Here is a 24,945-nt window from a genome sequence, read left to right as displayed (position 1 = left end):
GTGAACAGCGGTGGAGGACTGGCCAGCTGTGAGTCGCCTACGTACTTCCTCCACCTCCTCCCTGCCGCCGCCGCCCGTGCCTCCTCCCCCGGCTGATGTGGGTCATATTCAACAGGTAAGAGGTCAGGTCAGGTCAGGTTGGCTGGGTCAGGTTAAGTCAAGTTAGATTAGGTTAGGTTAGGTTAGGTCACGTTAGATCAAAATTAGGTTATGTTAGGTTAGGTCGAAGGTTAGGTTAGGTCAAGTTAGGTTAGGTCAAAGGTTAGGTTAGGTTAGGTTAAGTCAAGTTACGTTTTTTTTTTCCATATTCTTGTTTTTTTCTTATTAGGCGAAATTTTTTTTTATTATTTCTCTTGTTTATTTTATTAACTTGCTAATTTAATTTGTTTCGCTCAATAGATAATGAAAAAATAGCATTAGTTTTACCATTAGGCTCATTGTTTTATCTATTAATTCTACACGGCAAAAGAAATTCAAATATTAATTTTCTTATCTACTCATTTTGCTAATTAATTTTCGGTTTTACTGAATACATAATAAAAAAAAAAAAATGCACTAGCTCTTATTATACACATATTTGTATCTATTAATTCTACACAGCTAAAAAAAACGAGTAATTTCCTTATCAACTCATTTAATAATCAATTTTAACCCTTTCAGTACTGGGACACATTTTTACCTTGAGATTTGTGTACGATTAGACCATTTTATTGACATTAGGAAGAGTCTATGGAAGTCAGAAGATTAATGGCCACAGTCTTCACTATTTTGTTTATATAGTTAGTTATAAAAGAGAACTATTATTAACCTTTATTCTTTAGCTTTATTTTGGGTTATTTTTATTAATTTGCTTTCTTTTTCATGTTTGTGTAATTTTCCCCTCTGTTGTCTAATGCTTTGGGTTTTTTTTTCCGTTTTTGTTTTATTCACTGATTCGATGTGTGCGTTCGTGTGTCGGTTCCTTTGTTCTGCTTTGTGGGGTGTTTTGATTTTATCTCTCTCTCTCTCTCTCTCTCTCTCTCTCTCTCTCTCTCTCTCTCTCTCTCTCTCTCGGGGGGTTGACTTCTGTTATGAAGCAAGATTGAACCATTGAACGATAGATAGATAGATAAATAGATAGATACAAAGATAGACAGACAGATAGATTGAAAGATACAGAGATAGACGGACAGATAGATTGAAGGATTGAGAGTAAAGGCAGGACTTCTTAATTAGGCTCCTTTACTGTGTCTCCTTACAAGGGGCCACACTCTTCTAAGATAGGTGGATGACTGACGAGGGAAGGAAGGAAGGAAGGAAGTCACGCGTGTCTCCTGCCAGTTACCAAATGCCTCGATCCGTCATAGATAGATAGAACAGACAAAATAGAGAGAGAGAAAGAGTAAAAAGATTATTCCAATATTAACCCAAAGACAACGCTTCGATGAACTAACGAAGAGAGAGAGAGAGAGAGAGATGGAGGAATACATGGAGAAACATAAATAGAGAAAGAGAAGAAGAGTTAAATGCATTGGTAAACGAACGAAGGAGCAAAGGAGAATAAAACGGATAGATTAGATAAACAAACAAAACAAACCCCTTAAAAAAATAATAAAACTAATCACTCTTAATCAAACTAACAAAAAAAAAAAGAAGGAACAGAATAACAAAGAAAATATAGATAGGAGAGATAGAAAGCAAAAAAAAGATAAACATGGAGGATAAATTGAAAAAAGCTCACTGCATCGTTAACCCAAAAACTCGGTGCTGCTTTTAACGCCTTCTTAACCCTGTGACTGTTGCTGTTGCTGTGGCTGTGATGTTGCTGTGCTGTGCTGTGCTGTGGCTGTTAGGGCGGCACTGGGCGGCTGGCGGACACTCTAGCAGCCCTTAATGCCGCCCGGGGATGCTTCACGCCCACCTACCCTGAATTCGACACCCTCAGCATGACCTCAGGGATGTCAGGGGTCAGCACCACCACCCTGCAGGTATGACATGACCCCTAACTGTGACCTCCGCTGTTTTAAAAGTGTTCCTCACCTCTGAACTTCCCCTGTGACCTCTAGACTTCTTCCCTGACCCTTGAAATTTGATAGAAACGTGTTTTGATATATTCCTGACCTCTTAAGCTCCTCCCTGACCCTACAATTTGACCCTGACACCCTTAAGTGTAACCCTGACCTTTGAACTTCCTCCCTGACCCCTTAGAAATTACCCTGATCCTAAATCTTGACCCCATAGTCTTGTCACTGACCTCTATACCATGACCCTTACCTCTGAAACACCCCTGGCCCTTTAACTTCTGCCTCTGATCCCAAACTTTGATCCCTGAACCTTAATATTCCCCCTGATCCGCTGCATTCGTCTCTGGCTCCCTAATCTTTGACACTGACTGCTATCATCGACGCCTTAATTGTTAGCCCCGCCTCCTAATCGAGTCCTTCAGGTGTTATTTTTCGAGCCAGACACTTTAATGTTGTCCCTAGCGGTGTCTTAGGGTTGATCACTCATTCCTGTTTATGCCTCCTTCCTTTTCACATCTTTCTGAGCCACGTTGCTTGTGTAGTAACTTCTCACGTACTCATTTTGCACTACACGTAACTACAGTACTACTTTTTGCATCCCGTAACCGCTCCTTGAGTGCCCCGTAACAGCGTTCCTCCCTTGTTATCCCTCCTCTCACTGCTGCTGCGGCGCCGCCCTCACGTGCTGCCTTGAACCACGCGCTAAGATTAAACCGTTCAATGATGAGTTATTGTTGGTTTTGTGTGCCATGTAGTGTCTCCACGTGGCGTGGGGTGGAGTGGTGTGGTGTGGCGTGGTGGCAGCGTCACAGTGTTGGGTCCTGCTCGGGTGCTGAGAGGTAGAAAGGAGTGGCCAGGGAAAGCATTTGTAGTTACCGCGCCACGCTTCGTGTGTGCTCAAGTCTTCATTGAAGCGCTCGAGATTCCCTTTGCGTTCCTCCCCGGTGAGCCACCGTCTCCACCACCTCCGCCGCCGCAACTAGTGCGTGGTGGTGGCGTGGCGGTGGCGGCATGGCCTGGGCCAGCTTCCTGACGCGGCTTTCCTCCCTACAGTCGATCCGGGACCAGATGGCCACCAGCTTGGCGCGCCTGAAGGAGCTGGAGGAGGAGGTGAAGCAGATCCCCGTGCTGCAGGTGTGTGTGTGTGTGTGTGTGTGTGTGTTTGCGTTGGTTTGTCTGTCTGTCTGTCTATATACCGTGGCGGCGGGATGGGTGGGTGGTGGGGAGTAGGTGGGTGAAGAGTGGCACGTGTCGGTCTGTATATCATGACAGCAAGGTGGGTGGGTGGGTGGGTGAGGTGTGACTTGTGTCTGTCGGTGCCGCAGGTAAAGGTGAACGTGCTGAAGGAGGAGAAAAAGCTATTGCTGGACCAGGTGCGGGGGCTGGCCCGGGGGGAGGACCGGCCCCCCCTGCTGCTGCCCCCCAGCCTGGAGGGTGACCTTACGGACCTGTCTGAGGACGAGCTTGAGACGCGCCTGGCCTCCCTGCGATCAGGCCCCGCGCGCCGCCGCCGCAGCGAATCCCGTGAGTGCATGACACCTTTCCCCCCACACCCTTGTCCCCCTGCCTCCCTCTCACTGACTCCTGCCTTCTCCTCACTGACTCCTGCCGTCCCCTCACGACTCCAGCCGTCCCCTCACTTACTCCTGCCTCCACCTCCTCCCCTGTCCCGCTGCCTCTCCCCCTGTCCCTCTGCCTCGTCCTCACTGATCTTCTCTTCCCTCGCCCCTCACAGCCCTTAGGGTGAACCTGGAGGAGTTCAAGTCGTACCGGCGGGCGCGGCGCGGGTCGCTGTCTGAAGGGTCCGAGGCGGAGAGCATGGCGGGAGACGACTATCCGCTGCGCATCACGGAACCACAAGACCCCCAGCGCCGTCCCGCCCCACCGCGCCGCCTGGGCCACGAGCCAGCCTACAGCCTGCCGGGCACGCCTCTCATGGGCCGCAGAAAGTCACGGGATGCCGCCACTAGCTGCCGCGTGCTAACGCGTGACGTGGGAGTGACGCATGTAGGCGCCAGGACGCGCTCCGTGGGTCTGATGGCCTCCAGCGAGGAGGAGCCCTGCGCAGAATGTAAGGAGCGCGGCCACCGGAGCTTCCAGGACAAGGGCGTGGCCACGGAGCCGCAGGAGGACAACCGGCGGCGTCTGAGCGTGAAGAGCGTGTCCACGGAGAGCATCGGGCCCGAGGAGGCGGAGCAGGAGGGCGCCCCCTCCAAGAACTCCTTCCTGGCCAAGTTGGGCCGTAAGTCAGCCATCATCAGCCGTCTGTCTGAGCCGCAGCTAGTGCCACCCGCCCTCACCTTCGACAATTCCACCAACACGGAGCCCGTGGTGCGGCGCGACCAGGCGTGCGGTACCAGTCTGTCCGGGGCGCGCCTGTACACACCCGCAGATCTCGCCCAGCACATGGCGCGCGCCAAAGAGGAGTGGGAGGCTGCAGAACGCACCAGGCAGCAGCTGGCGCGCTCCTCGCGGCCCCTCACGCTGGACCGCGGTACACAGGCTACCCTGGACCTACCAACACCACCCAAGACCACCTTCAGACCCCTCATGCAGAGCGTGGGCAGCCAGGTGCAGCCCCGCAGCGTGGACGTGGGTGTGGGTGTCGCCAGGATCACAGACGACCCCTGCCCGCGCTGCTCAGGCCTCAGAACGCGCTCCGTGGCCTGCGGCTCCTCCGTGCCCCCGGCGACGCCCGCGCCCTCCACGCCCCCAGTCAGGACCCGCAGCGTGGCGAGCGGCGAGCTGGCGCTGCACGATCCCTGCTGCCCGGACCGCCCCGCCCCGCCCCGCCGCTCCGTGGGCTGCAGCTTGGACCGCCTCACAGACCGCCTGTGTGACCACTGTGATAACCTTCGGGTGCGCTCCGTGGGTGTGGGCACTCCGCCACCCCCGCCCACCCCCGTGCCCCCACCACCTGTAGAAAAACCCAAGCCCCCGCCCATGCACTCCACCCACACTCAGACCCGCCCACCCTCAACTCGAACCGCCTCCGTCAACACGGCGCCGCTGCCGATCAAGAAGGAGGAGGCTGCCCCACCCAGCCCTGCCGGCACGCCTGAAGTAGAACGGCGAGCTTTTGGTAGCTCCGGGGTGCGTGTGTGTGACAAGTGCCACGAGGCCATCACGTCTGTGGCCAAGGACATCGTGGGCACTAGCGGCTCCACCTCCCTGCCACCCCTGCCGCCACCTGCCTCAAAGATCCCTCGCCTGGTGGACATCACCAAGGTGGAGCCGCGCCTTGACCCGCCTCGGCCCGACTCTCGGGCCAGCGAGGGCAGCCACCCAGACAGCCAACCATCCAGCCTGGCCAGCCAGCCTGAGGTGCGGCCCTCAATGGTGCCACAGCGCTCCGGCCTCACCCCGCCCAGGACACTGAAGACTGAGCCGACCTTCGCACAAACACACACCACCTCCTCCACAGCCTCCAAGATCACCACAGAGGCCAAGGTGACGGCAGCAACAGCAACATTGCCCAAGATTCAGGTCACTCGGGTGAACCAGACACTGCCGGAACCTGCCGTGAAGGAACGCCCAACCACCACCGCCACTGCCACCGCTGCCACCACCACCACCACCACTTCACAGGATTCAACCACACAGGTAAGTTAGTAACCACCGGCTGTGTTATCTCTTACTTCTTGTCATGCTCTCTTACCCTCTCCACCTCTTCTTCCTCATCTCGTCACCACTTTTTTTCTTCCTCCTCATAAGAAAAAAAAAAAAAAAAAATTGAACCCAAAGTATCAGGGATAGTGAGTGATACCTGATATCATTAGCATAGTGAATCACGATGATAATGTATCGTGATGACGTCCACCTCTGCTTGTCACTCTGTGTGATGACCACTTCTCAGGCAGGCTATCATATCTTGCTATCTTATCAGAGTCACTTGATCAGCCATCTTCAGTGCGCCATGCCAGTGGTCACCTTGTCTTGGTCGCCTTGGGCGGCTGCTTGAAGAGCTGACAGTGTGAGGTCAGGAGGTGAGGCAGGCACGCAGGCACACAGGCAGAGCACAGTAGTGGCAGGGTAGGAGGTGCTTGCCATGGGATGCAGCCCAAGTAAAGAAGAACTGCAGTGTGAAGTGAGACTCAATGGATCAAATGAACCAAAGACACATGACTCGCTCCTTGGGTCAGCTAAGGTCAATGGGTCAGGTATTAGAGCTAAGGTGGAGGCAGCTAATGACCTGACCCTCAGTCAGACCCGGCACATTCATCGCCTCGGCTCCATGACCATCTTTGAGAACCCCTTCGACCCCATTGAAGGGTGCACCCCAGAGGACCTGCTGCTGCTGCAGTCCTGCCAAGTCACTCAGGAACCTGAGACACCTGACCTGAGGGATGTGCAGGTGGTGGTGAGGGAGATGTTGATCCCTGGCTGGGGGCATGATGAAGAGCAGGAGGAGGAGGAGGAGAAAAAGGAGGACGAGAGAGTAAGCTAACCTCTCTTGCTGCATTTTTCAGGTCCTGTTTGTAACTGATGAAAAATGGGATCAGAATGTTTGAGTAGTACATACAACATGAAATCACTATAACTTCAGGCATTTTGAGGCCATATTTTGTGATGTTTGATGTGAAACAAAAATATCCTTTAAAAATCCAAAATAAGATTTTTGGGTGTTGCTAGTGAAACCACTCATGAAAGCAGCAACACTTCAAGCCTGGCAGTGTTTGATATTCTTAAAACTGTACAAATAACTAAGATTTTATGCTCTCTCTCTCTCTCTCTGTGTGTGTGTGTGTGCAGGTTTCAGGGCACTGGTAACAGTATTATCTTTCTCCGCAGGGTAAGCGAGCTGTATACACCCGCCAAGACACTTACACCAAGTCCTCAGAAGGCATCGTTAACCTGGGCTTTGAGGACCACAAACCAACAGCACAGAAACATGCAGCATCAGTTGGGACTTCCACCCAAGGCTCCACTCTCACCACCATCACAGAAAGCACCAAGAAGTCCCTCACCACAGACACCACCACCACTATCACATCCACTACCACTGCTGCCACCAAGACACACAAGCAAAAGACAGACACCAAGGAGGACAACACCAGCAGGAAGACGTGAGTGTTGGCCGAGAGGAGTGCTGACATTTCTGCTTCAGCTTTATTTGTGGTGATGCATTGACAGACATTCCTCACCAGAGCCACTTGTGTATCAGTTAAGTTGTGTGTTGTCAGTGCCTAAAGGTTGTCCTTCCTCTGAGGTGCTCGCTGCTAGGGACCCAGGCCACCACGTCGCCAGTTGTTGTGTTGGCAGCATTGTTTTTTTGTTTTTTTCTTATACCATGTGGGCTTTTCACAGGAATTTATGGCCAAAAGGGGACACTTTTTGGGGTACCTCCTATCTCAAAGCTCACCCGCTAGGAAATCATTACCTCGAGTCAAGAAACCTAACCTACACTCGGACCATGGACAAGATTCGAACCCATGCGCATGGAGACCCAAGATACATCATAAGTTCACTGCATCTGTAAGTAGTCTGAACCATGCATCACCATCTACAGGAGTGAGAGTGAGGCAGTGGCGGCGGCGGTGATCCAGGGCAAGGGCAGCGAGGCGAGCGAGTCCTCCAGCAATGAGAGCGAGAGTGAGGACGAGGGCGGGTCTGTCGTTGATGGAGCGTCCCTCCTCTCTCAGCTTGGTGGCGGCTCCACCTACCGCAGTGACTCCTCCATCTTCACCGCCGCTAGTGAGGCCAGCAGGAAGAAGTGAGTCCATGCCATTACCAAATGAAGTATTAGTCTTTGTTGTATCAAGCCAGGTTTAGGTCTGTTAGCTTCAGCCTCTTTGAAGAAGATGCAGACTGATTGATACCAGAAGGGAGAAGTGAAAAAGTTGCATCAAACACCAAACCAGTTAGATGTTAGTGAATTATGTGAAAATAAAGCAAGTTGATTGATGGCAGAAAGGAGAAGTGAGTCTGTAGTGAAGGAAACCCCAAATCATTGCTGCTCCAGTGAATCTAAGGATGACCTTAAATTCACTCCTTTCTGAGCTAGGTTTTGCTGAATAATACAAGTAATCTTTGGCCTTCCATGGTGAAATAGTGGATTATCATGCACTTGTGAAGTACTCCACTTGACTCCTCCCCTCGTCCTCCCCAGAGCCGTGCCATCTCGGGAGATGAAGGCGGCCCTGAAGGTGCTCAACGACTCCATTGGCAAGCCTGTGCGGTCTGGCCAGCAGCTCACCAATGCACTCAACATTGTCCAGCGGGAATGGCTCAAGGTGAGGGAGTTGCAGACATTGTTGTGGTGTCTATAGAGAAACCTAACTTATCTTGACAGTACAGGTGGTTTGGCATCGATAGAAAATGTGTGTCAAATCTTTTCTCAGTTTAGTTTAATTTTATGAAGCTTGGACCCTTTACTTCTGTGTCAGCCTTTATCTAGAGCAGGAAGTTATTTAGTAGTAGCTGGTATAAACAGACAACAAACAGCATACAATGTTTTAATGTCCCTGGGCACTTCAGGTCTCCAGCCAGAAGGACGCTGACCCGCATGCAGTGGAGGATTACATGGACGCCTTCGAGGACTACTCCAAGAACCTCCTGCAGAAAGTGGTGAACCTGGCCGATGTCAATGTACGTAGGCTGTCCCAGTGGTGGTGATGGTAGTCAGTAGTGGAACGTTGCACTACCTCTTTTAATGTTTTCATTAGTAATGTACTGTTTACTTAGTTTTATCTGCACTGCTCTTATTATTAGTTGTGGTGATACTGTAGTTACTTGTCTTCTGATGTCTTTCTGATAAGTTTTAGAAATATTGCTTTAATTCATTACATGGTGTAGTTATGACATTTATGTTAATGAATTTCACCTATTTAATATCACAATGTATTCAAGGTGTCATCATCTAATACTTTATTGTAATTGGCTTAATGAAAGCCTTTCAATTGTAAAACAAAATATTTCTTTAAATCAAAACCTTTCGGTTCCATCACATTTCACTTACCTAATGCCTCATCATTTATCACTAACTCAAATTAAATGTCCTTCATCACAGTACAATGTTACCCTCCACAGGGCAACACCGCCATGCACTACGCCGTCTCCCACGGTAACTTTGACGTGGTGTCCGTGCTGCTCGACTCCAAGGTGTGCAATGTGAACCAACAGAACAAGGCAGGGTACACGGCCACCATGCTGGTCTCCCTGGCTCAGATCAGATCCCAGACCCATGCCAGTGTGGTGCAGCGCCTCTTCCAGCTTGGTGACCTCAACATCAAGGCCAGCCAGGTGAGGGACTGGTAGGTGGTGAAGGAAGGAAGACAAGTGCTGCTTGAGGAAGATGGTTGATGGTAGGTGGTGGTCCACACTGCTCTAATTTCTCCCTGCATCCCATTCCAGCACGGACAGACGGCACTGATGCTGGCAGTGTCCCATGGCCGCCTGGACATGGTGCAGATGCTGGTGGCAGCCGGGGCAGAGATCAACATCCAGGATGACGACGGTTCTACAGCCCTCATGTGTGCTGCCGAGCACGGACACCTGGCCATCGTCAAGTTCCTTCTGGCCCAGCCCGACACAGACCCAACGCTGATGGACAATGTAAGGCTGGCTGGCTGCTGGGGTGTGGGCCAAGACTTGCCGGTGGCTCAAGGGTGCTGTGGTTTGGTTGTGGGGAGTGTTCTGGTTTGATCTATTCAGAGGAGAGAAGAGGATTAAACCATGTTTTAGAAAAGTTTACCTTCTTACAGTAATAGTGAATTAAGTTACCTTTTCCCAGGTTGGCTTAACACCTGTTCCTTCCCTCCCCAGGACGGCAGCACGGCCCTCACCATTGCAGTGGAGGCCGGCCACAGGGACGTTGGGGTGTTGCTCTACAAGCACCTCAACCTGTCCCGCGGCTCCTCCCCGTACTCCTCAGTAAGGTGAGTGAGTGAGCCGCCTCCTCTCTCCCCCTCCCTGCTGCTGCTGGTGCCAAGAATCTCAGCAGTGGCTTCCTGTGTCATGTTGGTGTTGTTGGTGGTGTTGTATTGTCCTGTCCACCTGAGTGACTGCCACTAATCTGACTCATCAGGTCACATCGAGTGCTTCCTATGTGACTTATCAACATGTTCTCTTCTATGATGATGATAAAACTTTAACACGTGTCTCTTGTGATGGTACCAATGTGTGTGTGTGTGTGTGTGTGTGTGTGTGTGTGTGTGTGTGTGTGTGTGTGTGTGTGTGTGTGTGTGTGTGTGTGTGTGTGTGTGTGTGTGTGTGTGTGTGTGTGTGTGTGTGTGTGTGTTAATTCTTTCATAGTGCAAATATTTAATGTTACAGTATAAAATTTAACAAATTCCTCTCTTCTGTGATGAATGTGTCTTAAGAACTAACATTGCAAAGATCTAACAAGTATATATTTTACAGTAACTAAATCATGTTTTTGTACAAATTTTACTTACTTGGTGCAAATAGAAGATACACACATCAATAGTGTAAAGACAGCCAGACTTGTGTATCTCCCACCTCAGTGCCTTGCAAAGTACAGTTCTAACTTCCTTCTGAGTAATTCACAGTAGCAGTTCCCTCAGTAAAGACTTCTCAAATTACATTTCAAGCTCTTTATACCTGATTGGAGAAGAATAAAAGTTTTCTGAGTTGAGGTAGCCTTGTCAAACACCCCAGCACCACAATGCCTTAGCTAACACAGGCAGGGATGAGCAGTGTTGGTCTCACAAGAGGTGACAGACAGTACAAGGGATCAGGGTGGGTAGGTTGGACAGGGTGGGCAGGCTGGGTCCCTCCCTCACCGCCGGACTAACAAGTGTCAAACAACGGGTGTGATGGCGTCTTCCCTTCTCCAGGATCAAGAGGTCTCGCACACCAAACGCCTTCCGCTCCTCCGTCACCCCCCCACCCCGCTCCTCCGCCCCGTCCTCCCCCGGCCGCTCCAGGAAGTCCTCAAACCCGGCTTCCCCAGGCCGGTCCAGAAAGTCCTCAGCCTCCCTCTCCAACCTTATCCTATAGACACAAAGATGGGTGGGTTGTGGCTCACACACCACCTTTCACACATTCACCTCACCAGTCCACAAGTCCACAAGTCCACAAGTCACTCATCAATGCACTTCCAATGCCACGCCACGCCACACTACCAAGGACGTCACCAGGCTAAGTTACAAACCCTTAAGTTATTAGATACACCAATTACTTAAAACCTTTGTGTGTGGTGGTGCTAATAGAAGAAAATCCTTGTTAATAGAATAACATTTACTCAGGCCAAAATATTCCCATTTGAAAAGAAGACTTGTATCTTTTTACAAGGACAATATCCCAAGTAACAGATTTTGCTCTTAATAGTCTGGTATGAGTTACTACAGTAATGTACATAGCAAGGATTTTCTCATAGCAAAACTGTATTAATAGAAAACCACTGTGATGTCCCTGCAGTGTGTGTGTGTGTCTGTGTGTGTGAGGCTTACACATGACAAGGCTGACCGGTGTGTCTGTCTGCTGGTGTATTTATGACAAAACATATTAGTATTTAACATGAATAACAATGAATTAATATATTTCATTATATATGTGTAACGCAATGCATTTCACCGAGGCATTTTCAAAAGATGTTCAGGAGGATGTATTAGTTTAGTGCATTTAATAAGTGGATAGGGCAAGACAAGACTGTATTTGTTATTTAACCCTGTGGTGCATTTGTTAGTGTGTGTGTGTGTGTGTGTGTGTGTGTGTGTGTGTGTGTGTGTGTGTGTGTGTGTGTGTGTGTGTGTGTGTGTGTGTGTGTGTGTGTGTGTGTGTGTGTGCATGAGTGCATGTGAGTGTGTGATGACAAAAGTGTGCATCAAAGGTTCCTTGTGGGGACCAAATCACACCTTCAGGTTGTAGGAGGAAGGTTTAGACTCTAAACTCTCAGAGTGTGTCATTATGCAGGTGCTACTGTCCTGAGGTGTGGTGGTGTGACGGGAACTCTCGTGTGGTGTGACGTGTGACAATGGCATGCTACTTATGAACAGGGAAGGAGGGAGATACCACAGTGCTTTAAGTATGGATGAGTTTGTTTCCTGTTAGTCTTTCCTACTCCCTGTCATGTGTTTCTGGAGTGATAAGGACATACAGGACAGGAAAGGTGGAAGGTGCTAGCAAGACACAGTGATCCCATGTAGAAATAGACTAAGGCTGAAGACAAAGAAGAGTAGTAATAGTGAACACAAATTAATTAAATGGTCACAAAGCTATAACTCTGAACCGTCACAAAAATTGGATAGGCAAACTTTTCTTTTATCCATTTAAATCATACAAAAATGGAGTCACTTAGATGTTTTGAAGCCAGACGAGCAATTTCTGTGCTGTTAGTATTTAAATTAGTGTCTAAATATATTCAAAGAAGTGCCTTGGAAATGCTGTGTTAAGGTTGTATGCAGCATGCCATTTCATACTTGCTATTGAATTGTTAAACGTTACAATGTTTAAAGTTTTGAGTGTGTGTGTGTTTGATCTGTTGCAGTCTCTGATGAGTGTGTGTGTGTGTGTGTGTGTGTGTGTAATATCTGCCAAAGATAAGAAAATAACCAGAAATATCTTTTATGTATTTAAATCTGAAAATTCAATTAGAAACAATTATTTAATAAGGTTTGAAATGTTCTAGACAAAACTTTATGCATTGAGACAAATGTGAGGTACCGGTTGAAATGTCCGTCAGAAAGGCACCAATGACAGTGACTGTTTGTGATGCTAAAGGCTGGATTGTCCCTTAAAGACTGTATATTAACATTTATTCTGGCACCAGTTCTGCTGTAACACTTCATACTGGAACTACACTCCAAATATCTTTAGTTACTTTTAATACCACTACTATTGCTAAATATCTTTCAGACTAACCATTCATGTGGAGTTTGTGTAATTTTCCCAAATATCTCGTGTTGAAATCCACTAAAGTACACCTAGGCTCATTTTCCTGTGAGACGTGCCAACCTAACTAATTCACCAATATTGTATTAATGGAGTTTCACTGCCATTTATCATCACTGTCATTGCCGTCAGTCATTAATAATAATACGTTTAAGGACTATTGATGTTGCAGCTTGCGACTAACTTCATCTGTGATGGTCATTCCATTTCAGCCTCTTGCTAATACATAGCTGGAAACGTGTTTGTGACGTGCAGTGTCGGGAGAAAGGTCTGGCCCTTGTCCTCCTTCCTGTCCTCATACTTTCCCTTGACTAGTCCAGTTGCTTCAGCATCACACTATTACACTAAACTATTTCCCTTAGGCTGCTCCTGTTATGGAGTGCCACTCCTTATAATCTTTTGCATCACCCATCACTGCAGTACCTACTACTTTGACTCCCTCCACCCATCTCTATTATGCTTCCTCTTCAACCTCTCTTGTTACACTGCAATATCTATGACTGAATGAAATATACTTTTTACAACAAGCTGTCCGTCCGTGAGTGAGTGCAATGAACAATTCACAGCCCGTCTCTATTACTGTGCCAGATATGCTGATACCTGGAGAGCAGTAACAACACTAGCTGGACCTTTCTCCTCTCTCAGCACTGCAGGTGTAAGCTTGGATTCTTGTCTCTGTGCTGCACATTCTCTGAGTGTGTGAGCTTGTTCGAATTATGCATTCCGGAGGCAGTTGATACATTTGTTGAAGAAATAATGATGTTTAGCTGTGAAATGTTGAGGTTGTGCCAAGCTTAATAAAAAAGTTGTTACTCAGATTTTGCAAGTTTTATCCTACACCTCCTGCCTTCCAACCTTTCTCTCTCTCTCTGGGGTTCACGTCTGTTATGAAGCAAGATTGAACCAATGAACGGGTTAGCGAAAAAAAAAAAAAAAAAAGGTAGAGTTACACATAGAGAGAGAGGCATATGAACAGACATGGTACTGATAGAAGACAAAATAGAGAAAAACAAGAGCTTATCCCAACGTTAACCTTAAGGCCCCTATACACTGTCAATCATGGTTGCACAGTCATCGAGATTGTGCAAACAGTGTTTGGGCCACACACTATGAGTAAGATTGAACAATCATTACTTACCTGTTGCAGTTTGTGGAGTGAAGAGTAAAGCGGCTGCATGTATAGCCATTCTGCTGGCTTTAGACGATGAAGAAAAGAAAGGTGTGGATGAAAGAGTGGCTTAAAAAAAGAAATAAATTCACACATGAAAACCTCCTACAGGAACTATTTATTTTCTTGGTTACTGTGGCACGAGTGGCATTTGGGTCAATTTCTCTGATTTTGTCAATTAATTTCACGTAGCATTCACTTTTTAAGCTTCTGTTCTTGTACTCGTCACTTTTTACGTTCCACAAAGCAGGAAAATCTCTGTATACTTGGATGAACTCCCTCCAAAATTCCTGAGTGTCCAGTGTGCTCGCCATGGTTAACAAGGAAAGACAGCTGTTGGCGCAATCATCGCCACTGACTATATAACTCATGATGGTGCAACTACTGTACTATGCTTGAGCTTACAAAATCAAACCGTGTCGGAAATTCCTCAATCATCTGCACAAACACTCAATCACGCCCACTCACACAGGATATGCTTGCGCAATCATGAATATTGTACAATCATGATTGACAGTGTATAGGGGCCTTTACAGACAAACACTTCGATAAACTAGAGAGAGAGAGAGAGAGAGAACAGACGAAGAAACGGTAATAAAAAGAGATAACTGCACTACTGTCTCTTAACTTTGAACCCCGAACATTAATATTATTGTCCCTGATCCATTAAATTAATCTCTGGTTCCGTAATCTATGGCTTTGACTAATAAACTTTGAATCTTACCATTTAATTTCATCATCGACGCCTTAATTGTTAGCCCCGCCGCCTAATCGAGTCCTTCAGGTGTTATTTTTCGAGCCAGACACTTTAATGTTGTCCCTAGCGGTGTCTTAGGGTTGATCACTCATTCCTGTTTATGCCTCCTTCCTTTTCACATCTTTCTGAGCCACGTTGCTTGTGTAGTAACTTCTCACGTACTCATTTTGCACTACACGTAACTACAGTACTACTTTTTGCATCCCGTAACTGCTCCTTGAGTGCCCCGTAACAGCGTTCCTCCCTTGTTATCCCTCCTCTCACTGCTGCTGCGGCGCCGCCCTCACGTGCTGCCTTGAACCACGCGCTAAGATTAAACCGTTCAATGATGAGTTATTATTGTTGGTTTTGTGTGCCATGTAGTGTCTCCAGGTGGTGTGAGATGGAGTGGTGTGGTGTGGCGTGGTGGCAGCGTCACAGTTTTGGTTACTGCTCGATATAAGGGAGTGACCAAGGAAAGCATTTGTAGTTACCGCGCCATGCTTCATGTCTGCTCAAGGCTTCATTGAAGTGCTCAGGATTCCCTTTGCGTCCCTCCCTGGCCGCCGCTTCCACCACCGCCGCCGCCGCCACATAAGCAGTGCGTAGTGGAGGCATGGCCTGGCCCAGCCTCCTGACGTGGCTGTCCTTCCTACAGTCGATCCGGAACCAGATGGCCACCAGCTTGGCGCGCCTGAAGGAGCTAGAGGAGGAGGTGAAGCAGATCCCCGCGCTGCAGGTGTGTGACGTATGTGTGTGTGTTTGTGTTGGTTGGTTGGTTTGTCTCTTTGTCTGTCTATATATCTACCATGGCGGCGGAGTGGGTTGGTGGGTAGGTGGGTGAAGAGTGACTCGTGTCTGTCAGTGCTGCAGTTAAGGTGAAGGTGTTGAAAGATAAGAAGCTGCTGCTGGACCAGATGCGGGGAGTGGTTCTGCTGCTGCCCACCAGCCTAGAGGGCCACTGGGGTCTTGTGCGGCGCGGGCGATTTGCGTGTGCGTGAAGGTTGGGCTCAGTCTTCAGTGTCCTGGGCCTGGTGAGGCCTGAGTACTGCGGCACCATGGAGGGTGGAACCTCAGGGTGGTTAGCCAGGCTGGCCTGGGTGTTCTTGATGGCTGCCTTTGCAGGAACGGTAGTTAAACCAGGGCGGATCCAGGCGCAGCTTTAGCTGCTACTAGGTGACCAGGAGCTACACATTAACCTGCGTTGATAGAGGCGTCAGTATGGATCGTTGTTTGTGGCCTTGTGACCTTATTGCTGCACCAAAGATAAAAAAAATTTTTTTTAATTGATTTACAATGTTTTCCAGGATTATATCAGGTTAGTTAAGGTGTCTGGAATTTTGATAGTTTATATATGACAATCCAAAGTTAAATGTTAGTGAAATATATGAAAATGAAACAAATTATGTAAATTAATTGATGGCAGAAGGGAAAAAGAAGTGGGTCTATAGTGAGGGAAACCCCAAATCATTGCTACTGAAGTGAATTAGCTTAGACAAGGATAACATTAACTCCTTCCTCAGTTAAGTTTTGCTGAATTATATAATATTTGGCCTTTCTTGGTGAAATGGTGGATTATCATGCACTTGTGGACACCAAATGACTCATTTCTTCTCTTCCTACCCAGAACCGTGCCATCCTGGGTGCTCAACAACTCCATTAGCAAACCTGTGCGGTCCAGCCAACAGCTCACTAACGCACTCAACATTATCCAGCGAGAATGGCTCAAGGTAGGGAGGGACATTGTTGTGGTGTTTAGAGTAACCAAACACATCTTGATGGTACAGGTGGTTTGGCATTGATAGGAAATGTGTCGAGTCCCTTCTCAGTTAGTTTAAATTCTATCAACCCATTATTTCTGTGTCAGTCTTTGTCTTCTCGCTCTAATGAAGATAAAAGCAAATTAGTGAATGATGATAAAAGCATGACAGTAAAAGCACAAAGTACATGTAACGCACCTTTATTTTTGTACACACCATCTGTATGTACATTACTCTTACTGAAAAGTACAATATTGGTAGGAAATAATAGCACATTTGTTCTAGTATTTATGAATACTTATATTTATGTATCAGATCCTTTTAAGTCTATTTTTATGGAATTGTTGGTGCCTGAAAGAGTTACCCTCTCAAGCAGCAAATTGTGATAGCTTAGGCAATTCTTTGTTGGCTCTAAAATTGTTCCCTTAATGCTTCTCTTGTGTATGTAGAATATACAAAGAGCAGGACTTTCTTTTCATATAGTGAAAGAACTGCTGTTGTTCTTTAATTTAAAGAAATGGTATTAGACTTCACAGGAGAGGATGATGAATAAATATCCGAGGTAAAAACTAAAAATTATACATGAAAATTCTGATGGATAAATTTGTACGGTATAAATTAATGAGAAGAGGTACACAACATATCACTGCCTAAGAGCAGGGATGATGATGATGATGATAATACACAACCATAATAGCTGAAATCATTAAGTAGAAAATTACACCTATAAAAAAACCTGATGTGCTGGAGTAAATTTCTGATTTCTGTGCCATACTCAATGTCTTATCACTGGTTGAGTCCTTCCTGTGGCTCTTGAACTCTGAGGTGACCAGGAGTGGATCCGAGATGGATGCAGATATAGTGGTATGTGTGGCAGGCATAGTGGAAGTGGTAGAGGTGGTGGTGGTGGATGAGACCGTGGTTGTAACAGTGGTAGTGGTGGAGGGAGTAATGGATATGACAGCCACATAGTTGACTTTGTTCAGCTTGCTGGGGGAAGACTCAGAGGTGGTTGTGGTGGAGGCTGTGGTAGAAGGGATGCCGTCTGAATGAGTGGAGTGGCTGACATCACTTAGCTTTAATCCACCTTCCACTCCTTCCTGTAACTTGATTCTCTTTGCCTGAACAGCCTCATCAGATTCCTGCAATTTCCTAGACTTGACAGCCTTGCTGTTCTTGGTCTCATATGAAACAACACTGTCTTGCTGCTGCTGCTGCTCACTGGCTTTGATTGATACTGTGGACACGATGGTGGTTCTGGTGATGGTGGTGACAGTGTTGGGTGCCGAGGTGTTTGCTTCAGACGACACGGGAATGAGAGGAACACCAGCTGTGAGGATTAGAGAGATGAGAGGATGACACAGGTAGCGAGGCGTTGGTGGTGTTGATGACTCTCGACCTCACAGCAGAGGTGATGACTGAGGGTGAACTGATGGAGAGATCTTGAGGAACTTCTTGTCTTGAGCTGGGTGAGGTGTGATGAGGGGAGGGCACTGTGCTGGATGGCAGAGCTGATACATAGTGCTGCAATGCTGGTCTGCTGGAGGAAGCAGATGCAAAAGGCAACTCCGATGACTTTTGGCCATCTACAATCCACACTGTGTTGGAGGGAACCACACTTGTCCTGGCCACCACTCTAGAGGGTGAGGGAGGCTGGTGGGCTGGCATCTGGGCTGCGGCTGGTGGGTGAGGCTTCAGGTCTGGCTGGTTGGCTGGCAGAGCAGGAATGTGAAGCATGGGATTGTGGGTAGAATCAGTCTTTGTCCTTACTGCAAAGACTGTCCTTTGTCCCCCTGGTGGCTGGCTGGCAGCTCTGGGGTCCAGTTGGCCTTGCAGTGAAGCATCTCGAGGCTCAAGAGAGTACGGAAGCCACCTGGAGGCCTGAGTATCCTGGGAGGTGTTTCTTGAGTGACTGATAGCTGAGGCTTCCACTCTTGGCAGGGGAATGAGAGGTGGAGGTCTCTGCACACCAACATGGTCCTTGGAGGGCTGTGCAGTCACTGTGGGGCTGGTCGCTGCCAAGGGAGAATGCACTTGAGCCTGATGTGTGGTATCCTGGCTTCCATTTACCTGGGTGCTGCTTGGTGGGAATGTTGGGGATGGGATTAGTGTAGGAGGAACCATGTGGCTGATGAGGAGGAAGCTGCAGGCTCATACCACTTCTGATGCAGATGTGACTTGCGGCCCTCACTCCTCACTGCATGTGGTGACTCGCTAGTAAGGAACAGCTGGTGGGAGGTGCTCTGGAGGGTGGGGGATGCAGGGTGGAGTAAGTGAGATGCTGTCCCATTTGTTAAATATTTTTGTGAGAGGTTTGAGTGAGGCTGGAATTGGTGAGAGGCCCATCCCTGTGCCTGTGGCTGAGGTAGAACACTGAGCGGCGAGGTGGTGTGGCTGGGCACGTCCTGGTTCCTCTTCTTTGGTGGACAAGTAAAGGAGGTCGCTGTGGAAAGAAAGAACAAGATAAAATATACGGCAACACCAAAAATAAGTGATTAGAATCCATAAGTTATCCAGCAGTGAAATATGCTGCTGAGAAAAGACAAAGGAGCCAATACAAGATACATCATTCATGATGAAATAAATACATGGTACTTCTCCAGCTTGTTATCTACTAGCAAGAAGTATGTACATCATACAAGTTTTATTTTGGAATGATATCTGGTTAATGTTTACTATCAGTCCCTGTCAGTACTTAGTGCATGACACGACAGCATGTTGTGGTAATATGCTCACTATTTCACGTCTATGATTTTTTACAATTTTTCCATGCACTCGGCTATTATTAACTCGTACTGATGCTTTTGAAAATCAACACTGTGCCAAAGCAGTTAGATTAGCTTTAAGTTATGTTAGATTAGCTTAGGTTTGGTTAGTTTACATTAAGTTTGTTTTGGTTTACTTGGTAAAGGTTATCAATATAGACCAAATTATGCAATTCCTGAAAATGGCCATGTTTGACAAACAAAGGACCTCTTGTAATTATTTACCTTATGTCTACATAGTAAGATAAAAATTATTAGTACTAAATACTAAAATGTTAATTAAAATGTAATTCCAATATACATAAAACAAGGCAAAGTAGCATCAAATATACTTACCTCCATCCGTCACCTCTAATTGCGAGACTGTTGTTTCTGAACTAATAATATATTCCACCACCACTACTAGGGGGGACCGTATGGCGTACAGTATGGCATACTTCCCCCGAATCGGGGAGGACCAGCATACGGCTCGCCTTGAAGCGGACCTTGCGCTCCTCGGAGGTGAATGCTTGGCGGTGTCTGGCAACTATTGTTTATCAACAAACCGCAGACGTCCGCCGCTTCACCACTATATTTTCAGTGTGGGGGATGTAAATGCTATTTTGACAGCTTATGCGACGTCACAGAACATCAAAAACAATGTGGTAAGTCTGTTATCCCTTGTAGAATGCTGGAATAAGGCAATATGACGAAAATATTAGTATTTATAGCAATAAAAGACGGTGTTATATGTGTCGCATTTCTTCCCACAGCCTCTGAGGCAGAAGAGACAGCCTCTACCGCCATGGTAGCTGCTGCAGAGGCATTCTATAATTAAAACTTATTTTTAATTTGTACGCTTAGGATTGTTTTGGTGCGTCATATAAGACTTGAAAAATATGAAAAACATCACCCAAGTAATAATATTCCATAAAGTTTAGTCTAACTGTGCGTATTTTCAAAATTTTCAAAAATTAACGGTATCAAAATAGAAAACAAAAATCTTTATACGACAAGGATTCTGCATTTTCTTTATTTGGCTGAAAAGCAAATATTTTTCGTATTCATAAAATATAATATGATGTGGTTCGGCTGTGCTTTCCATTTCGAGATTATGATGTGTTTTGGCGCCCTTATTCTGACACACAGACCGCTCATTGGACAGCGCTATGTAAACAAACCACCCAGTAAGGATATTATATTTTAGTTATTAGTTAAAATATTTATCGCGTCTTAAAATGTAGTTAATTTCAGTCTGAATGCCTTTTTTTTGTGGCGATTTTTAAAATGAATTACGTACGTAAATATTGGGCCACAGTGGCACCTCAGTCCTGCCTTCCCCCAGGTCAGTCCACCAATGTTTGCTTGCACTCCCCCTGTGTTTCCAGTTTTAGACAATGAAGCAAAGCCAAAATCAACCACCAAAGTAGATGAATAGCCTATTACTGTGTTAAATAAGACAATGGTTATGTATACTCCCGTTCAGACCTTACGGCGCCCACCATGACCCGGACTCAGACCCCGCCCTCCCCGTGTCACCTCGTCAACTTTTCCTTCACTTCTCAGTGTTTGCTGGGCACATCCTGCTGCTTCCAACCTGAAATACATGAAGTGTGGTGATAGGAGGAAGAAATGAGGAATAGAAGTGTGTGAAGGAGTGTAGTTAGTGTAATAATATACCAGCAGCAGCAATATTATTATCATTGTGTGTGTAATTCACCACAGTCGGCTGGTGGTCACTCAGCCAGCTTTCCCCAGTACAGAGTGAGCTCAGGGTTTGTAGACCGATCTTCGGATAGGACCGAGACCACAACACACTCCATACACTAGGAAAGTGAGGCCACAACCCCTCGAGTTACATTCCGTACCTACTTGCTACTAGGTGAGCAGGAGCTACACATTAACCTGCGTTGATAGAGGCGTCAGTTTGGATCGTTGTTTGTGGCCTTGTGACCTTATTGCTGCACCAAAGATAAAAAAAATTTTTTTAATTGATTTACATGTTTTCCAGGATTATATCAGGTTAGTTAAGGTGTCTGGAATTTTGATAGTTTATATATGACAATCCAAAGTTAAATGTTAGTGAAATATATGAAAATGAAACAAATTATGTAAATTAATTGATGGCAGAAGGGAAAAAGAAGTGGGTCTATAGTGAGGGAAACCCCAAATCATTGCTACTGAAGTGAATTAGCTTAGACAAGGATAACATTAACTCCTTCCTCAGTTAAGTTTTGCTGAATGATATAACATTTGGCCCTTCTTGGTGAAATGGTGGATTATCATGCACTTGTGAAGGACACCAAATGACTCATTTCTTCTCTTCCTACCCAGAACCGTGCCATCCTGGGTGCTCAACAACTCCATTAGCAAACCTGTGCGGTCCAGCCAACAGCTCACTAACGCACTCAACATTATCCAGCGAGAATGGCTCAAGGTAGGGAGGGACATTGTTGTGGTGTTTAGAGTAACCAAACACATCTTGATGGTACAGGTGGTTTGGCATTGATAGGAAATGTGTCGAGTCCCTTCTCAGTTAGTTTAAATTCTATCAACCCATTATTTCTGTGTCAGTCTTTGTCTTCTCGCTCTAATGAAGGTAAAAGCAAATTAGTGAATGATGATAAAAGCATGACAGTAAAAGCACAAAGTACATGTAACGCACCTTTATTTTTGTACACACCATCTGTATGTACATTACTCTTACTGAAAAGTACAATATTGGTAGGAAATAATAGCACATTTGTTCTAGTATTTATGAATACTTATATTTATGTATCAGATCCTTTTAAGTCTATTTTTATGGAATTGTTGGTGCCTGAAAGAGTTACCCTCTCAAGCAGCAAATTGTGATAGCTTAGGCAATTCTTTGTTGGCTCTAAAATTGTTCCCTTAATGCTTCTCTTGTGTATGTAAAATATACAAAGAGCAGGACTTTCTTTTCATATAGTGAAAGAACTGCTGTTGTTCTTTAATTTAAAGAAACGGTATTAGACTTCACAGGAGAGGATGATGAATAAATATCCGAGGTAAAAACTAAAAATTATACATGAAAATTCTGATGGATAAATTTGTACGGTATAAATTAATGAGAAGAGGTACACAACATATCACTGCCTAAGAGCAGGGATGATGATGATGATGATAATACACAACCATAATAGCTGAAATCATTAAGTAGAAAATTACACCTATAAAAAAAACCTGATGTGCTGGAGTAAATAGTAAAAAAAATCGTGAAAAAAACAGTATACAACATTTTTAAGTGACCAATTGGCACTTTTAGAGAGGTGATAACAGAACCAAGACAGCCAAGATTAGAGCACAAAGTTATTTAGTAGTAGCCGGTATAAACAAACGACGAACAATGTTTTAATGTCCCTGGGCACTTCAGGTCCCCAGCCAGGACACTGACCCGCATACAGTGGAGGATGACATGGAAGCCTTCGAGGACTACTCCAAGAACCTCCTGCAGAAAGTGGTGAACCTGGCCAATGTCAACGTACATAGGCTGTGGTGGTGGTGGTGGTCAGTAGTGGAACGTTGCAGTCCCTCTTTCACTGTTTTGGTTAGTAATGTAATGCACTCAGAAGTCTTCAATGTCTTTTGATAAGTTTTATAAATATTACTTGAGTTCATTACATATTGTAGGTATGACATTTATGTTCATTAATTCACCACTTGTAACATCACACTGTATTCATGTAACACTATTATAATTGACTTCATGAAAACTTCCTTTAAATTAAAACCTTTCAATTCTATAACAAAATATTTCCTTTCACTTAATGAAAACTTCCTTTAAATGAAAACCTTTCAATTCTATAACAAAATATTTCCTTAAAATAAAAAACCTTTCAATTCCATCACATTTTACTTAACCTAATGCCTCATCATCATCAAACTAAATGTCCTTCAACACAACACCTCACTATCTTTTACCTTTTACCAAGCACCAAAGAAAATAACCGCTTTTTCTCTGTAAGTAGTGTCTTACTTCACAGCATACTGACGCTGTATTGCTGAGCACCAGAGGAAAGTAATTGACTCTTCCGTCTTTGATACACCTCACTGGACACCATTCACATTAATTGTTGTGCTCAATATTTATGTAGCTGGCTGCATCCAGTCTACCAAACTACACTGTACTACACTGCCAGTCTCATCCAGGGTGGCCCATACAATGCACAGACACACACCATGGACACTAAAACTACACGCTTCCCTCCAGGATTTTTGTAGAGACAAGACTAATAATTGAATTTTCTCAAACATAACCTTACAGCTGCCTTGCTAGTGTGTCTGTTACACCCAAACACTTGAGTATTAGTGGCTTTAAATGATTACATCTCCATCACAGAGTCATTACAGAGGCTGACTTAGCTCTCACTTCACTTACCTAATCACTTATCATGACAAGTCTCCCACTTCACTTACCTAATCACTATCATGACAAGTCTTTGTTCATTTAATTCAACCAATCTTATATCACAATCTACTCAATGCCTCATCCTAATAATTATAATAGATTTAATGAAAACCTCCTTTAAGGTATATCACAATTAACTTGTATAACATCTCAGTAACACAAATCAAAGAATGTCCTCCATCAATAGCACACCATCTTCAGTAGAGCTAATAGTGAAAACAAGGAATATCACAATCTATTTTCTCATTACACCACAAAACTAATTCCTCATGTCACCAGCCAGCAAAGAAACATCAAACAGACTGTCCCTCCATCCCCTCCCAATTCTTCTATCCTCACCACCATTATGAAAGATCTAACACATCCTTCTCCATCAAACCACAGCTAGTAACAATTGGCATCTCTTCCAACACACTGCTTAGAATGACAACACCCTCTCCTATCACAATCACATCTAACGTGTCACCATCCGCAGGGCAACACCGCCGTGCACTACGCCATCTCCCACAGCAACTTTGACGTGGTGTCCATGCCGCTGCTCTCCCTGGCTCAGATCCCAGACCCAGTGTGGTGCAGTACCTCTTCCAGCTTGGTGACCTCAACATCAAGGCCAGCCATGTGAGGGACAATGAGTGGAGGGACTGGTAGGTGGTGAAAGAAAGTTAATTTATTAGACCTCAGTTCAGTATTAGTAGCTCAAAGCAGACTATTAAGAGTAAAATCTGGTACTTGGGATATCATCCTTGTAAAAAGGTAACAAATTGTTATCTTCTCAAATGGTAAAAATTTATCCTTTCAAATGGGAATATTTTGGCCTCAGCAAATGTTTCTATTAACCCTTTCAGTACCGGATGTGTGTTTTGTGACACGTGCGTGTCACTGCTGAGTTCACGCGGCAGGAACCGAGCGCGCTCCCCGTGACACGCACATGCCATGGTTATAAGCTGTGTGTATTGAGGGCTCTCAAGGCCTTGGTTTCTGGGTTATTTCTACCCACGTGGTGGCAAGTGTCTGTGTTTACAAACATAAGGCTGCAGCTATTCGTGGGACGGTTTGAAATGTCATAAACTTTGACCAATGAGTTATTGTCAGTGCTGTAAAATCTATGAACATGAATGTCATCATAACTACAATATGTAATGAATTAAAGCAATATTTATATGACACCAGACCAGTAAATACAATATATTACCTCAACTAATAAGAATAGCAGAAAATCAAGTAAACAGGAACAGTGCAGATATGTACACA

At 45.7% G+C, this 24,945-nt stretch overlaps 3 protein-coding genes across 7 annotated transcripts in view; 2 read left to right on the top strand and 1 right to left on the bottom strand.

Annotated features, from left to right (window-relative positions):
* Positions 1-13,675, top strand: part of LOC123510274 — a 32,665-nt gene extending 18,990 nt beyond the window's left edge. For 3 of the 5 annotated variants that reach the window (XM_045265261.1, XM_045265263.1, XM_045265260.1), the window contains 13 exons: positions 9-115; positions 1,833-1,967; positions 3,057-3,137; positions 3,329-3,527; positions 3,739-5,606; positions 6,795-7,069; positions 7,513-7,716; positions 8,113-8,236; positions 8,481-8,591; positions 9,033-9,245; positions 9,357-9,557; positions 9,768-9,880; positions 10,802-13,675. In XM_045265261.1, the coding sequence (XP_045121196.1) occupies positions 9-115; positions 1,833-1,967; positions 3,057-3,137; positions 3,329-3,527; positions 3,739-5,606; positions 6,795-7,069; positions 7,513-7,716; positions 8,113-8,236; positions 8,481-8,591; positions 9,033-9,245; positions 9,357-9,557; positions 9,768-9,880; positions 10,802-10,964 (3,794 nt within the window). In that variant the 3' untranslated portion in view covers positions 10,965-13,675. The remainder of the gene's footprint in view (positions 1-8; positions 116-1,832; positions 1,968-3,056; positions 3,138-3,328; positions 3,528-3,738; positions 5,607-6,794; positions 7,070-7,512; positions 7,717-8,112; positions 8,237-8,480; positions 8,592-9,032; positions 9,246-9,356; positions 9,558-9,767; positions 9,881-10,801) is intronic. The other 2 variants (XM_045265264.1, XM_045265262.1) reach the window with 1 other exon arrangement.
* Positions 13,676-14,531: 856 nt separating this feature from the next.
* Positions 14,532-24,858, top strand: LOC123510353 (KN motif and ankyrin repeat domain-containing protein 2-like). Its single transcript, XM_045265429.1, has 7 exons — positions 14,532-14,543; positions 15,371-15,500; positions 16,389-16,491; positions 21,600-21,702; positions 22,660-22,833; positions 24,170-24,338; positions 24,540-24,858. Exons 1-6 carry the CDS (start codon positions 14,532-14,534, stop codon positions 24,314-24,316), a joined length of 669 nt encoding a protein of 222 aa, XP_045121364.1. The 3' UTR covers positions 24,317-24,338; positions 24,540-24,858.
* Positions 21,917-24,945, bottom strand: part of LOC123510273 (protein split ends-like) — a 78,948-nt gene continuing 75,919 nt past the window's right edge. The window contains 1 exon segment of the mRNA XM_045265259.1: positions 21,917-24,335. The gene's annotated coding sequence lies outside the window, so the exon portion shown is untranslated.

Source organism: Portunus trituberculatus, chromosome 28 (genome assembly GCF_017591435.1).
Source record: "Portunus trituberculatus isolate SZX2019 chromosome 28, ASM1759143v1, whole genome shotgun sequence".
In the NCBI taxonomy this organism is placed as follows: domain Eukaryota; kingdom Metazoa; phylum Arthropoda; class Malacostraca; order Decapoda; family Portunidae; genus Portunus; species Portunus trituberculatus.
The sequence above is the reverse complement of the archived record's forward strand: the minus strand, read 5'-3'. Positions and strand labels throughout refer to the sequence as shown.

Excerpts from the sequence above, each read along its gene's own strand:
- LOC123510353 (XM_045265429.1), top strand. Across the intron at positions 21,703-22,659 it reads TCCAGCGAGAATGGCTCAAG|GTCCCCAGCCAGGACACTGA; the intron begins GTAGGGAGGGAC and ends TGGGCACTTCAG. Across the intron at positions 22,834-24,169 it reads GTCCCTCTTTCACTGTTTTG|GGCAACACCGCCGTGCACTA; the intron begins GTTAGTAATGTA and ends CACCATCCGCAG.